This window comes from Strigops habroptila, chromosome 10, assembly GCF_004027225.2.
Source record: "Strigops habroptila isolate Jane chromosome 10, bStrHab1.2.pri, whole genome shotgun sequence".
Lineage (NCBI taxonomy): Eukaryota > Metazoa > Chordata > Aves > Psittaciformes > Psittacidae > Strigops > Strigops habroptila.
In genome coordinates this window covers 15,145,651-15,158,279 of record NC_046359.1, presented here as the reverse complement: position 1 = coordinate 15,158,279, position 12,629 = coordinate 15,145,651, and the positions used below count along the sequence as shown (strand labels likewise).

The 12,629-nt window shown below is 40.1% G+C and overlaps 1 protein-coding gene across 2 annotated transcripts in view; it reads left to right on the top strand.

Moving 5' to 3' along the window:
• Nucleotides 1-12,629, top strand: part of PCNX2 (pecanex 2) — a 153,133-nt gene that overhangs the window by 1,809 nt on the left and 138,695 nt on the right. For both annotated transcript variants that reach the window (XR_003993465.1, XM_030499485.1), the window contains exons 2-5: nucleotides 5,005-5,210; nucleotides 7,338-7,455; nucleotides 9,738-9,774; nucleotides 10,678-11,967. Coding sequence is in view for 1 of the 2 variants with exons in the window: in XM_030499485.1 (XP_030355345.1) it covers nucleotides 5,005-5,210; nucleotides 7,338-7,455; nucleotides 9,738-9,774; nucleotides 10,678-11,967 (1,651 nt within the window). In the remaining variant the exon portion in view is untranslated. The remainder of the gene's footprint in view (nucleotides 1-5,004; nucleotides 5,211-7,337; nucleotides 7,456-9,737; nucleotides 9,775-10,677; nucleotides 11,968-12,629) is intronic.

The window sequence follows — 12,629 nt, the reverse complement described above, 5'->3', positions numbered from 1 at the left end:
TGCAGGGTTCTACAAAGGAACACTGGGTACAAAGACTGTAGGTCAGAGCTAAGGTGAAAAACAAAAAGACATTATTTAAAGGGAAGGGGAGGAAATGTAACTTATCTACCGAACTCTCTCAGGCTCCATCTTTGCCTATCTAGATGGACTTGCCTTTTCTGCAGGCTGGCTGACTTTCTGAGAATCATCTGGTTAAATGCAGGACTTGTGCTCTTGAACCAAATGTACTGCTCTGGGAATTCTTTATCCTTCATAAAGCACTTATTATGCTGCTGCTTGAGAGGAATGATGTCCTTAAGTATTTGTTTTCTTGCTTTTAAGTAGTTGGGCTTTGTAAACTTTTTGCAAGATGTATGTTCTTGCCACTTAGAAACTTGAACCTGCTTTTTAACTGAAGGCTTTCTTTGGGGAATTTTATTTATAATATTATAGTCAGTAAAGATTGGGTGATATTTATATTACACACTTGGCACCAACAGTTTTGGATTCAGTGACTAAAGTGACTAAAGCAGTCACTGACATTTCTTGAAATGGCAAGTCAAAACAAATCAGGGTTTTTTGAAAAATCTTAAGATTTTCATTTGCTTGGGATAATCTTAATCACACTATTGTCAAAGAAATTCTCTGAAACAGTTTGATTTTAATGAAATGGCGAAACTGATCCAGCTGTTTTTAGATTTTTCACACTGGCTCAGCAGAGATGTGCTGACAGTAGCGTGGGGAAGCTTATAGTATCAACTTGCTTCTGTTGTGTGGATTGAGGATTTCATTCTCTAGCTTTGTCAGCTTAGCTTGCTTTGGTACTAATGGTTCCTTTATTAGCTTCCTCACCCCTGAAAATGCAAAGCTGTTTCCATCTCTTCCGTTTCTTCCTCATTTATCCTTTGTAGTACTAAATATATGATTTAAAATGTAAATGGGATATTACTTGGAGTACTGTTGATGTTAAAATCAACTTTCAAAATTGTAGTGAGATCTCTTCTAACTTTGCCGTGTCAACTCTCGTAAGAGATGAAGAATTAAAATTATCTTATTCCACCAAACAGTCCAGGGTTCCCAGGTGTTTTGTGCATGAAAAGAGTGGTAATTGTTATACAAAGCTGCTGGGCTGAATTCAGCCCCAGTGAAACACCAGTGATGCAGATATGCCACTTTGGGAATGCTTGTACTGTAGCTTATTTTACAAGCCACAAGAGAATATGTGTCCACATTTCAGTGAGTCCTCAGAACGGCTTAGCGAGCGTTTCTTCTGCCATTTGTTGAACAGGAAGCCCTTGAACTTACAGGGTTGTTAATTCTCATGTGTTAGATCTTCAAATCATGCTGTGATAGGAGAAGTACACCATGGCAGGATAAGGGTGTGGGCACATATATTACTCAGAGGTAAACTGCAATAAAACTTGCAGTGTGTCAGCTGCTTCTAGTCCCATTTGGTCATGCTTTACCCCACTTTATCCCTTTGTAAAAGTAGGGATACATATACCTCTACAAGAAAGAAGGAAGCTACACTCTACTTATTGTATTTATTGTGTGGTAGGATGCACACTTACAACTAAGTGGATGCCCCTGGAATTTTATTTGCTTCCTGTTTTCCCATGGTGTATGATGGACATCTCTTGGTTATTAATTCAGCCAAATGTAAAATAAAAATACTTCTCTTTGGCTCTAATACTGAATCTCCCTGATAGTTCTGCAACCTTTATTGTAGTGACTGAATATTTGTCTGGTAGTTCCCTCATCTGTGTTCTGTATCACACCAAGATAGTGAGGCCCAGGTGCAGCACTGTCCTGCTTTAGATGCCTCAGATGCTTAAGCACCAGGTGGGATACATGTGGGTCTAACTGACTTTAATAATTCAGTCCAATTTACAAGGGGTGTGGTATTTTGTTTAATAGTTACACACCTTTATATTAGCAAGTATATACTCGGTCTCCTCTGACTTCGTGATACGCAAATAACATTAGTAGACATGTGAAGAAGAATTTAGGCATTCCTCTGGGAGCAATCTCTGGGCTGGCAGAAGCCCCAAGCGAAGACCCTTCTTCCATGGGCAGGTCAATTCTCTTGCATTTCCAATAGTAAGGGCACATTTGGAACACGCCAGCTTGCATTTTTCCCTGTGACCCCATGCTGTTCTGGTACGTGGTATAACAAAAGCTATTGGGAAACAAAGTACATTGTGGTAAAGTTTTTAATTGGGCAAGAGCAAAGCAAGCTAGAGCTACAGCTTCCACAGAAATCTGTGGGATGTCATGAAGCTTACTTTCTAATGAATTTGTATTTGTGAAAGTTTTTTTCCTAGCTTCTAATAAGATGTCAGCTCAGTTGAAGATTTTTGTGTCACTGGGGTCACATTCAGAAGGTCAGAGGGCTGGATGGGTTCCTCTTGTTAACACAGTAGGTGTGCTGCTGTGACCTTGTCCCAGTGGAGTGTATTCTCTCAAAGTTAGTTGAAAGTAGCTAAACAATTAAGAAGTTATTCATTAGAGGGGATGGAAAGACATCAGGAAATCACAGGCACATGGTGTGATTATAAAACCTCGTTTCCATAAGAAACCAGGCTAATTATAACTATAGTGCATCAAAGGTGAATTTATCATATAATTCCTTAGTGGTCTATAACTTTAATTCCTCCTTAGCTGAAGCAGATTTGATAGCTTTCACCTATACATGCCTGGGAACACCAACTGCAGCCATCTGACCCTTGCACCCTTATGCAAGAGGCCTGATTTGGAAAATTGAGGGCTTTCCATTCTTGGCTTCATCTTTCTCCTAATTACTCAAGTGGTCAGGGACCAGCCTGCTGGCTTGTACTACTTAGCTTGACCCAAGATTCAGAATATTAAGAATGCATTGGCCGTATTATGCATAGGCAGGCTTGGGATTGTGAGCATACACGGCACATACATGGGGGGGCAGCGCTGTGTACCCTGGGCACATGGGCAGGGAGACCAAGGACAGGCTGAGGGCACAGCTCTCTGGCAGGTCCAGTCACAAGTCAGGGATGAAGACATGCAGCACTCAGTGGTTGCTAAAACTCATCCTCTTTTCCACTTAGAAATCTAGGAGCGTCCTTTGATTCTCTCTTATAGCGTGCTCTATGCATGCTTAGACTGCAGTACTGGAAGTCTATTTTTGTTGTGTCCTCTTGACATTATTCGTGTAATATTTGTTAAGTTTTATGAATGTCACCTATAGAGCACTTATTTTCTAGTGGCTCATGCTGAGTTGTTATTTAATAATGAGTACTTAGCCTGTGCTTTTTAGTGTGTAGTTGAAGAGATTGGAAAGTGAACAAATCTCTAATTTAAACAAATCATTACAGATAATGGGCTATCGTTCTTTGTGAAACCAAGTCATTTTAAACTTGTGTTTTGTAAACACATTAGTCATAAACCGCAAATTCCTCACCCTCATCCACCAAACCTTATACCCTGAGAGCATGGTGCCTTGCAAACTGATCTTCTTTCTGGCCCAGATTCACTAAATAACTGAAGGGTATGCTTAGTGTTGGTATATACATAGTCCTATGAACTACTCTTAAAAGACTAAGCCTCAACTTGTAGGAAGTAATGTCTTTCTTATTAAGGATTGTTAGTAGTACCTGCGTGCTAAATAGCTTCCCCACTTTCGTGTAATAGATTCTTTGCATATGAATCAAAATAGTCATAAAAAAGGATTTGCCTGAAAACTTTCACATGTGCATCATGAGGGTATGAAGTCTCACTAAGCCAAAAGCAGCAGCAGAATAGCAACCCACTTGCTTGTAATAACACAGAAATGATTCAACATACTCATTTCAACATCAAGATAAATGTAGTGACTTGTTTCAGAGATGAAGTAAGTGTGCCTTCTTCCATTCCCTTCACCTGTGTGGTCAGTGTGGTTTATTCATGAACCTGAAAAGAACTCTAATCTGTTACATCCAAATGCTCCTTTACCTGAAGTGCTGATACTTAAAATGATACATTTAGGTCCAAAGTAAAGACCATTCTTACTTCAGTAGGCTTTAGGAAATCCTCTGCACTGAAAATCTTCCTTCTTTTACCCTCCACTCACACTACAAATTGTGCAGAGATATAGTAATGGTCTGTTTAAAAAACCAAAAACCTGAGGAGAGATTAAACTCATTGTGAGACTGAAGCTGCATGACCACAATATGTAAGGGTGTTCCATATCTATACTGATAAAGGCTTGGGCCCTTCAATTGTAACTACCATGTGTCTATTGCTGTGATTTGCCCTGTACTGTAAGGAAGTATTTACATACAAAAATGTTGTATGTCATGTCTGTGAAAGAACTTTACAGACTATAGTTGAACTGTAATTAATTTTAATGACTAAGAAATACGGTGCTCATCATAGATCAACAAACAGATCAAAGACAGCTGCAAATTAACAATAATGAACTTTACGAAAAGAATTCAAAGAGGCTGCCTCTCCAAATGCATTTTATTCATTTGTTTTGACTAGTCCTGATTAATTATTTAAAATTCTTCAGTGGTAAAGATAGTCGGGAACATGTTGTGAGGTGTTAAAAAAGGAAATCAAATTACAGCCTTTTACTGTTAAATCATAACTGAGAAGCAGGGTAAGATGGCAGAAGTTTTCAAAAGTAGTTTCCTGTTTATAATGTTTCATTTTGTGTCTTCATTTTTATAAGTTACTCATTCAGGAAAGGCTGCAGCTGCATTAACCTGGGAATGCAGTATTTTAAGAGGTTTTATAATGTTTGTCAATTATGAGATTGTAATGACTTTGTTAGGAAATAAATGATATCCACAGATAATCAAAAGAAGAATAAAACTTGTGAAGTGGTTTGAAATTCGAAAAGACCTTTTCTTGTGAGCAGAACTCAACTATTCTGTATGAAGATGCTCTGCTTCTTGTGGTTGTAAAACTCAGTAGAGATACAGATATTAGACAATAAGGAATAATTACCTTAAAATTTAGTACCATCTTCTCAAAATGTTATGATTGTGTCTTTATTATTTCTTTCTGCAGGCTTTTCCAGCAAATGCAGTTACAGTTTTTGTGTACTGCAGCTTGGTGACGGTGTTCTTCACAGTGATAAAGGTGATCAGTTACCGTCTGCACCTGATGTTTGATAAAGGCGAAGTAATTCAACAAAAGCTCTCAAGAAAAAATGGAAGGCAACGTAAAGATGCAGAGGTTCCAAATGGAAACACAGCTCACCCCTCAGATCATAGGTAAGGCTTTCATTGCACGTTGCTGGTATATTCTGTAAAACGGATGAGTTTGCTCTGTGGTACTGCACAGCAGAAATGCCTGTTGGCTGTAGGAAGACTCCTTACAGTTGTGTGAGGAATGGCACTTCTAAAAACCTGCTTAGTGCTTTCATTCTTGGTGGCTGCAGCATGCTTGTGGTGAAGCAGGCAGAGCTGCACCCAGTTCAGAGGGTGGGGCAGCTGGGCATGATGAAGGCAGAGACCCACCTGGGAAGTGCTAAAAGATCCTGGAGAAAACCTGAGAGAAGTTTTCTGGGGAAGCCTTAAATGCTTGCTCTTTCCTCTTCCTGCTGTGCTTACCTGCTGGGAACAGGGGAGGAGAGCAAGTGACATGCACCCGTTGGCAAGGAAAATGCTTTAATATCATGGCTCTGGAAGCCTGAGCTCATGTTGCTTTTGTGTGCTTATAATAACTTCCCTCTCAGATCAAACCTGGGAGTGTAAGTTGCTTTTCCCCCCTTACGCTTTATTGTGACTGCCTATGATGTTTTTATGGTCCTGTTCTTGAGGAAAGTTAGAACCGTATTTATTTCTCAGGAGCCTTTGGTAGTATTTGCAGCCTCTTGGCTGAGGAACTGAGTACTATGTCTTTACTGCAAATAATCAAAGTCAATAAGGCTGCTTCCAGGTTGAGATGCTATTAAAGGTAAAAATAGTATTGGGTTAAGGACTAGTGCTGACGTTTTTCAGATTTGCTTACAGGTGGAATATCCAGTATATTTTTTTGGAATAAATGGGGACCTCTTGCTGGTTTTTCAAGCTTGAGTCATACAAACAAATAAAGCTGGCAAGTGATTTTGAGTGTTCCCAGGTGTTATGAGAGATGTGAAAAATGCTGAAATAAGGTACATCCAATAGTGATGGCAGTGTAGAAAAGTCCAAACAAAGTTTAAACCAAATTGGTTTGCTACAGCTACCAGTCAAGCTTCAACAGAGAGCCCTCTATACAAGAACTCTGGGTATTTTTTCGTGCATTCACAGTTGCTACTGCTGGTTCTGTGCAAGCTAAGTAATATCAAGGTTGTTTGTGTACCTACTGCGCTTCTGTGTCTTTACGCATGCACGTCTGTGCTACGCTCCTGGTAGTGATTTTGCTGGGAGTGGCAAGGTCTGCTTGCATTGTAACCCTTTGGAGAAATGCCTCTTATGTGTGTCACTAACCATACAAGGTTTTTATTTTAGATTGGGTGATGGCTTTCAGGCTCTAGTCTTCTTGAGCTCTCACCAGCCCACAAAGGTATTTCCTATTTAGAGATGTCTGATACAGCTGTTTAAGAGGCTCATCAGTTGTTCTAGGCTGGCTCAAATTTAAACAAGAACTTCAGTGTTTCCCTGTTCACTGGCTAGTGAAATGAATGCAAACTTTCATTATCCTGCCTTTATTTTGGCTAAGAAATAGAGGTAGAATCACTTAAAACTTGCTTGTTAAATCACGTAACTATTCCTCCTAGGAGGTCCTAGGCATATCAGTACCTTATTTAGTACTTGATCGGAAAATGATGAACTTAGTATGGATGCCAGAAGTTTTTAAACAGGCCCTGGTAGCTGTCAGGTTGGTTGAACAAGGATTTTTTTGAAGCCATCTAACCGCCATAAAATTGTGGAAAGGTGAGACCTTCAGGTAAATAATTTTATTGCTTATATACAGCTGTGGGGTTTTAAAAATAAGTGTTTGTGAGATTGGTTTTTTTTTTTCTCCCAAACTAAAAAGCCCAAACCCACGCTGTTTGACATTTTACTATAATGTTGATCCCCCCCCCCCCCCCCCCCCCCCCCTTTTGGTGGAAGGAGTGCTATTTGACTGTTATGTCTAATGAGAAGCCCCAAACAGCCTTTTGTGCCAAAAAATATTAAGGGATTTTTTAATTTACTTTTGGCAGGTTATCTTGTTGAGGAAGGAGGTACAAAAAGGGGCTACAGTATTTTTCAGCCCTGTGCTTCTAGCATTGGAGGGGAAAAACGTGCAGTCTCTTCATTGTGCTGTGCTACTTCTTCCTATTCTGTTACTATTCCTTAGCTTCTTCCCAAATGCACTGTGATTGTCTGTGGTAAAAACAGTGCTTTATTTTTCATTTGCTTCCTTTCCAGCAATAACAGTGGGGATAATGGTGTCATCAGTGAGACCAACCAAGATGACTCTACGCAAACGATTCATGATAGTTCAAGGGTACAGGCTGTGGACTTGCAGAACTCACCTGGAGCAATGGTTAGTGTGCAGTTTTCTGTAATAGTGTCTTCACTTCGTGCAGTCCTGTTTACTTGCTTATCACGTGGAGTTCTGTATTGCCAGGTACTGGTCACTTGAAGCATAAGTCTGCCTTGAGGAGGAAGGGTTGTTCTATGGATCCCACTGGCTATACCACTGCTGTCAGTTAGCCTTGGCCTAAGGTTTGGGTTTGCAAAGCTGAAACTGGTATATATAATTCTGCACTTCTTAGGAGGGGTCTGTCTGCTCTGTAGATACCAAGTGGCCTTAGTAAATCTTGCCAAGAGCAACTAGTTTTCATGGCTGCTTTGAGAGAAGGGAGAGGCCAATAGAATCAGAGCAACCTCTCATTGCCTTAGAAGGGATCTGTTCCTGGAGCATTAATAGTTTGGTTTTGTGTAACTGGACTTACGCTTATAAAATTAACCCAACACCCCTTGAGTATTTAAACAAAGTATAAACCCCCTTTATTTAAATCTAGGAGATGTCTACATGAGGTTAAAAATATATGTATGTGCATTCCATGCCACTGGCCACATTGCTAAATTAATAGTATATGAGGTGATGAAAAGGATGTATGTAGATGTTATTAAAGGAAAAATGGGAAGAAAACATGAGAAAGCCAAAGAGTGAAGTATTCAAAAATTAAGAAAAAGGATAATGCTGTCTCTGTAATCTTAAGTTACTCCCCATGTATACTGTGATAAAATCTTTAATTATGTGATCCCATGCTATTTTTTTCTACAGGACTCCTGCCTCAGTCAGTGCAAAGGATGGTTAGTGATCTCTGAATAAGTAGCAACTTGATACTTCATTCTGTCTTCATATCCCTCCACCCCCACCCTGTGTCCCTACTTACTGCAAACTATTCAACTCCTGTTCTGAATCGGAACTATGTCCTCATTTCCTGGAGTGTTTTTACCTTTTTGTAGCATCTGTATGATTCACAGACATTGATAGTTTTATTTTATTAGTAGTTTTCTTTTATGAGGTAAAATATTTTTTACCTTTTGTCTGTTCCATTCCCCAATATTCTGGTATTTGTCCATTCTGCAAACCCATTTCTTCTTGGGCTTTTGTCCAAGTCTTCCAAACCTGTAGGCTGGGTCTTGTCAAACCTAAGCCTGTTCTTGCTGCCAGAATATCACCATGAAATTTTAGGAGATAATTATTATTTCCTCTTGGTTTTGGCGCCTGTCATCCAGAAGAGAGCCACATTAACTTTTCCCAATAACTTTTTTGTAGTTATGCACTTAGGCTGTTGATTTTAGATTCCCAAAGCATTCCTCTGGAGTATTGTGTTAGTTTTGAGCTCCCCAGTGAGTTCCCACAGGCATTGCCTTGCTGATGAGAATTCAGCAGAGGCCACCAAGGTGATTGAGGAATGAGGTGCATGATGTCTGAGGAAAGGCAGATGGGATGTTTTAGCCTTTGTAAGGCTGAAACCTTTATTAAGACTAGAAGAGCTTCATAATGCAGAGATAAGATTGGGCGCTTACAAAGAGGTAAGATGCAGAGAAGATTGAGCACTCTCTTCTCAGAGGTGCCCAGTGACAGGATAGATGCAGTGGCTGCAACTTGCAGCTGTGGAAAGCTCCAGTTAGATCAATTAGATTTAATGGGGTTTTGTGCGTGGTTGGGTTTTGGGTTTCTTTCACCTACCAAAAGGGTGTTCAAATACTGGAAGAGATTGTCCAGAGAGGTTGTGATATCTCCATCTTTGGAGATATTCAAAGCTCTGCTGGAGATGGCCCGAGCAACCTGCTCTAACTGTACCTGCTTTGAGTGTGTGTGTATGGCAGGGGGAATTTGTACTAAATGACCTCAAAAGCTTCCTTGCAATCTAAATGATTCTAAGTTAATGTAATGGCTCTGTCCTCTAGTTTTCCACTGAGAAATTGTTACCAATTACTGGAGACCAAACTTCATTTTAGTCTTTTGGAAACACATAGCTGGAAATGTGGAACAGAACATTGCATTCCTTGATTAAAAAAAGAAAAAAATCTGGATTAGGCAGTGCAAAGTGTTTTTTAAAAAACATCTTATTCCCCCCCCCCCCCCCCCATCACACGCAATTGCAGTGATGCAATTTGGAGTATGACTGTTCTACAACCATATCTCTCGCCCACCCCTTGCATTTAATGCAAGGTACACGTCCAGATTTCTGTGATGTTAAACAACTTACCAATTCTGTAATTAATCTCTGATTGCTTTGATAGATGTGTTTTCCAACATAATCTAATAAATGCCTGTTAATTTTGTGTGTTCCTTTTTATTTTTAGGAGCTGCCAACACGGGAAACTATTGAAGATCTCAGAGGTATCTTAAAGGCTTTATAAATCCCTTTAAACTTTTGTTTAATCATTGCTTGCCACAAAAAAAAAAAGAAGACACAGAGGACCCACAGCAGGTTCCATTGAGCGTCATGTTAGTAGCTGAATAGAAAAGCTTGAGAGAACAGAATCTCAAGGGAATTCTAACAGACTAAGCTTTCTTAGCTGTCAGCCAAGCTGTTTAGGATGCAGCCTTTTGGTGAGCTTACAAGCAGCTCTCCCCATTTTGGCACAGAGAGATAGATGAAAGAGCCTTCCCCACTCATTCTTGGGAAGCTCTGTGCCTCTATACCCACCCTGTACCAAATGTAAAGCATTAAATCAGGAAGCCAACACTCAGATCGCATCTTAAAGCCCTTAAATATCTTCTGATTGTAGACTCCTGTTGTGATTGTTGACCTTTAGCTCTGTAGTGTATAATCCAGCACACCTTGCTTTGCCTACAGTTCCAGTGCTTGAGATGTCTCAATATATTTCCTTTTTGTTAAGGTTAATCACCGTATCCTATGGGACTATTTAAGAATTACACAAAATGGAGCAACAAACTTCTGCCACACTGACTTACTCTTTGTTTCATCTCCTCTTGAATGGGGATAATTCTGTAAAACATTTTAGTTTTAGTATTAGCTGTTTCTTGAGCTATTTTGATTAAATTAAATAGACATGCTGCTACACCTGTCCTGACCTGGAAGGATTCCAGCTTGCTATTATAATATGTCACGTATAGCTAACAAAAAAGATGCTTGCTTAGGAGCTGTTTTAATCAGTTGCATCATCTGTGCTTCCTTTGCTCTGCTCTGGATCAGATTTTGCTAGCTAAAGATCATACTTCAGTAATGCACAGTGTTCATGTTTGTAAGACCTAACTCCCATATATTTTTTTTATTAGGTGTTACAGTATTAGAAGATCAGGCTGCACCACCAGTTTCATCTACCTCACCCTGTATCAAAGCAGATATGCTATCTGTTTCTACAGCCTCTGCTTCAGCTGCCACCACATCACCAGTAGCGACAAAACCAGCTGCTATGGAAACACTTTCTGGTAATGGAATACATGAAAAAGGAGGGAATGGACAGCCATATGGACAGCACGGATCCCAAGATGATATTGCAGACAGGGATGTAGCTAAAAACTTCTCCAATATTTCTTCATCGCAAGGTGATATTTTAAGGACTGGAATTTCTTCAGAGCCATGGGATAGTGAAAATTCAGTTATTTCAGACCATTTGAGTAATCCTAAAAGCTACAAAAGGGACAAACTGCCTGATGGATCACCACAGACAGGCTTTACCAGTAACTGCCCACAGTGCAATGCTATTGCAACCAAAGATCTCGAGCACATGGAAAGTTCTTGGAATGGCAGTAATATCCATGAGGACCTTGATTGCTCAGACAGTGAGACTGCTGTTGCAGTTGTAGACAACTCTCTTCCTGGAGACCAGCTATGTGAGCCCATTAAAATTGTCATCACAATGAGTACTACACCAAACACTGCACTCAGAGACCTGGCAGGCTGTGTCCACCTAAAGGCTCTGGGAACTGAGAGAACGAGCTCAGCCCCTGAGTCTGGTATAGTTACAGAAGGTTGGCCAAGCCAGCAAACTAATGAACAGCTCAGAATCCCCGTTATCACTTTTGACCTATCTGATGACAGTAAAGGTAAGGCTTTCCCAGAAGTTAGTGAAAGTGAAAGAACTCCACAAGTTTTAAAGGCAGAGCTGTTGTCCAACCAATGTTCTGGCTATGAATCTGGTGATGCAGTAAAGGAACACAGCAACCCAGCAAATAGTCCTTTAGAAACTAAGACTTGTTCAGATCCAAGTCGGGAGAATGCTTCTGAAAATGTCCAGACTGTGGATTTAACTTCTAAGGAAGACCTGCAGAACCTAGACCCGCAGTCCTGTAGAACTGCTCATGAAAAGAGGCACATGCGGGTGCTAAGCGTAGACAGTGGGACGGATGTGCTTTTAAGTAAGAATTTCATGGAGGTATCTGACAAAGAAAAGACCTTACCAACTTCTAAATCGGATCTAGAAGCTAAAGAAGGACAGGTGCCTAATGAGTCTAACTTTCTAGAGTTTGTCTCTCTCCTGGAATCCATTAATACCTCAAAGATGAAAGCATCTAATCAATCCACTGTCAAAATGGAGACGGCAAAGGAAAATGGGCTTGTTGGAGGTATAATGCCTTTTTTACAACTCTTTTTGGAGTTAAAAAGTTGTGACTAGTTACATTATTTATAGCAGCTTAGCCTGAGATCTGTAGTTGGGCAGATTCCCAGTGCATAACTGGTCTTGCTAATAGGGCCAGGGAAGAGTGGGCTTGTTAAGACAAGGTGATTTAGTGAAAGTGTGATAGTGCCAGCAGCAGTTGTTTGAAAGTTTCATTAAAGTTTTTCCTTTGGAAAACCTAATGCTAACCTCAGTAGGTGTCCAATGTGTATCTAGTATTCCCTACTAGAACAGCATGCAGGTGTCAGGCCCAGATTGTTGGAATACCAAAAATATCTTACAAAAACATGTACAGCTATAGCTTTCCTGTAGGTTCCATTTACCTTTCACTCTGCCTTTCCTAAGTTTTTCCTTATATCTGTCTAATCCAATGCATTACACCCTTATCTTATTGCATCTTTCACTTGTATCTATTTTTTCTTCCACTTTCTGGTACTGTGCCTTCCCTTTTGCATTCATCCCTTCTCAGTTTAGCCACTCCCCTCTTGTGCAACTTCTTATTTGCTGTGGTCTAAATATTGCTTCTCTTTCATCTTTCCCTTTGTTCTGCATAGCAATCCACATTGTTGGTTTTCTAGGCTTTACCACTCTTGAGCTTGGCTAAAGCCA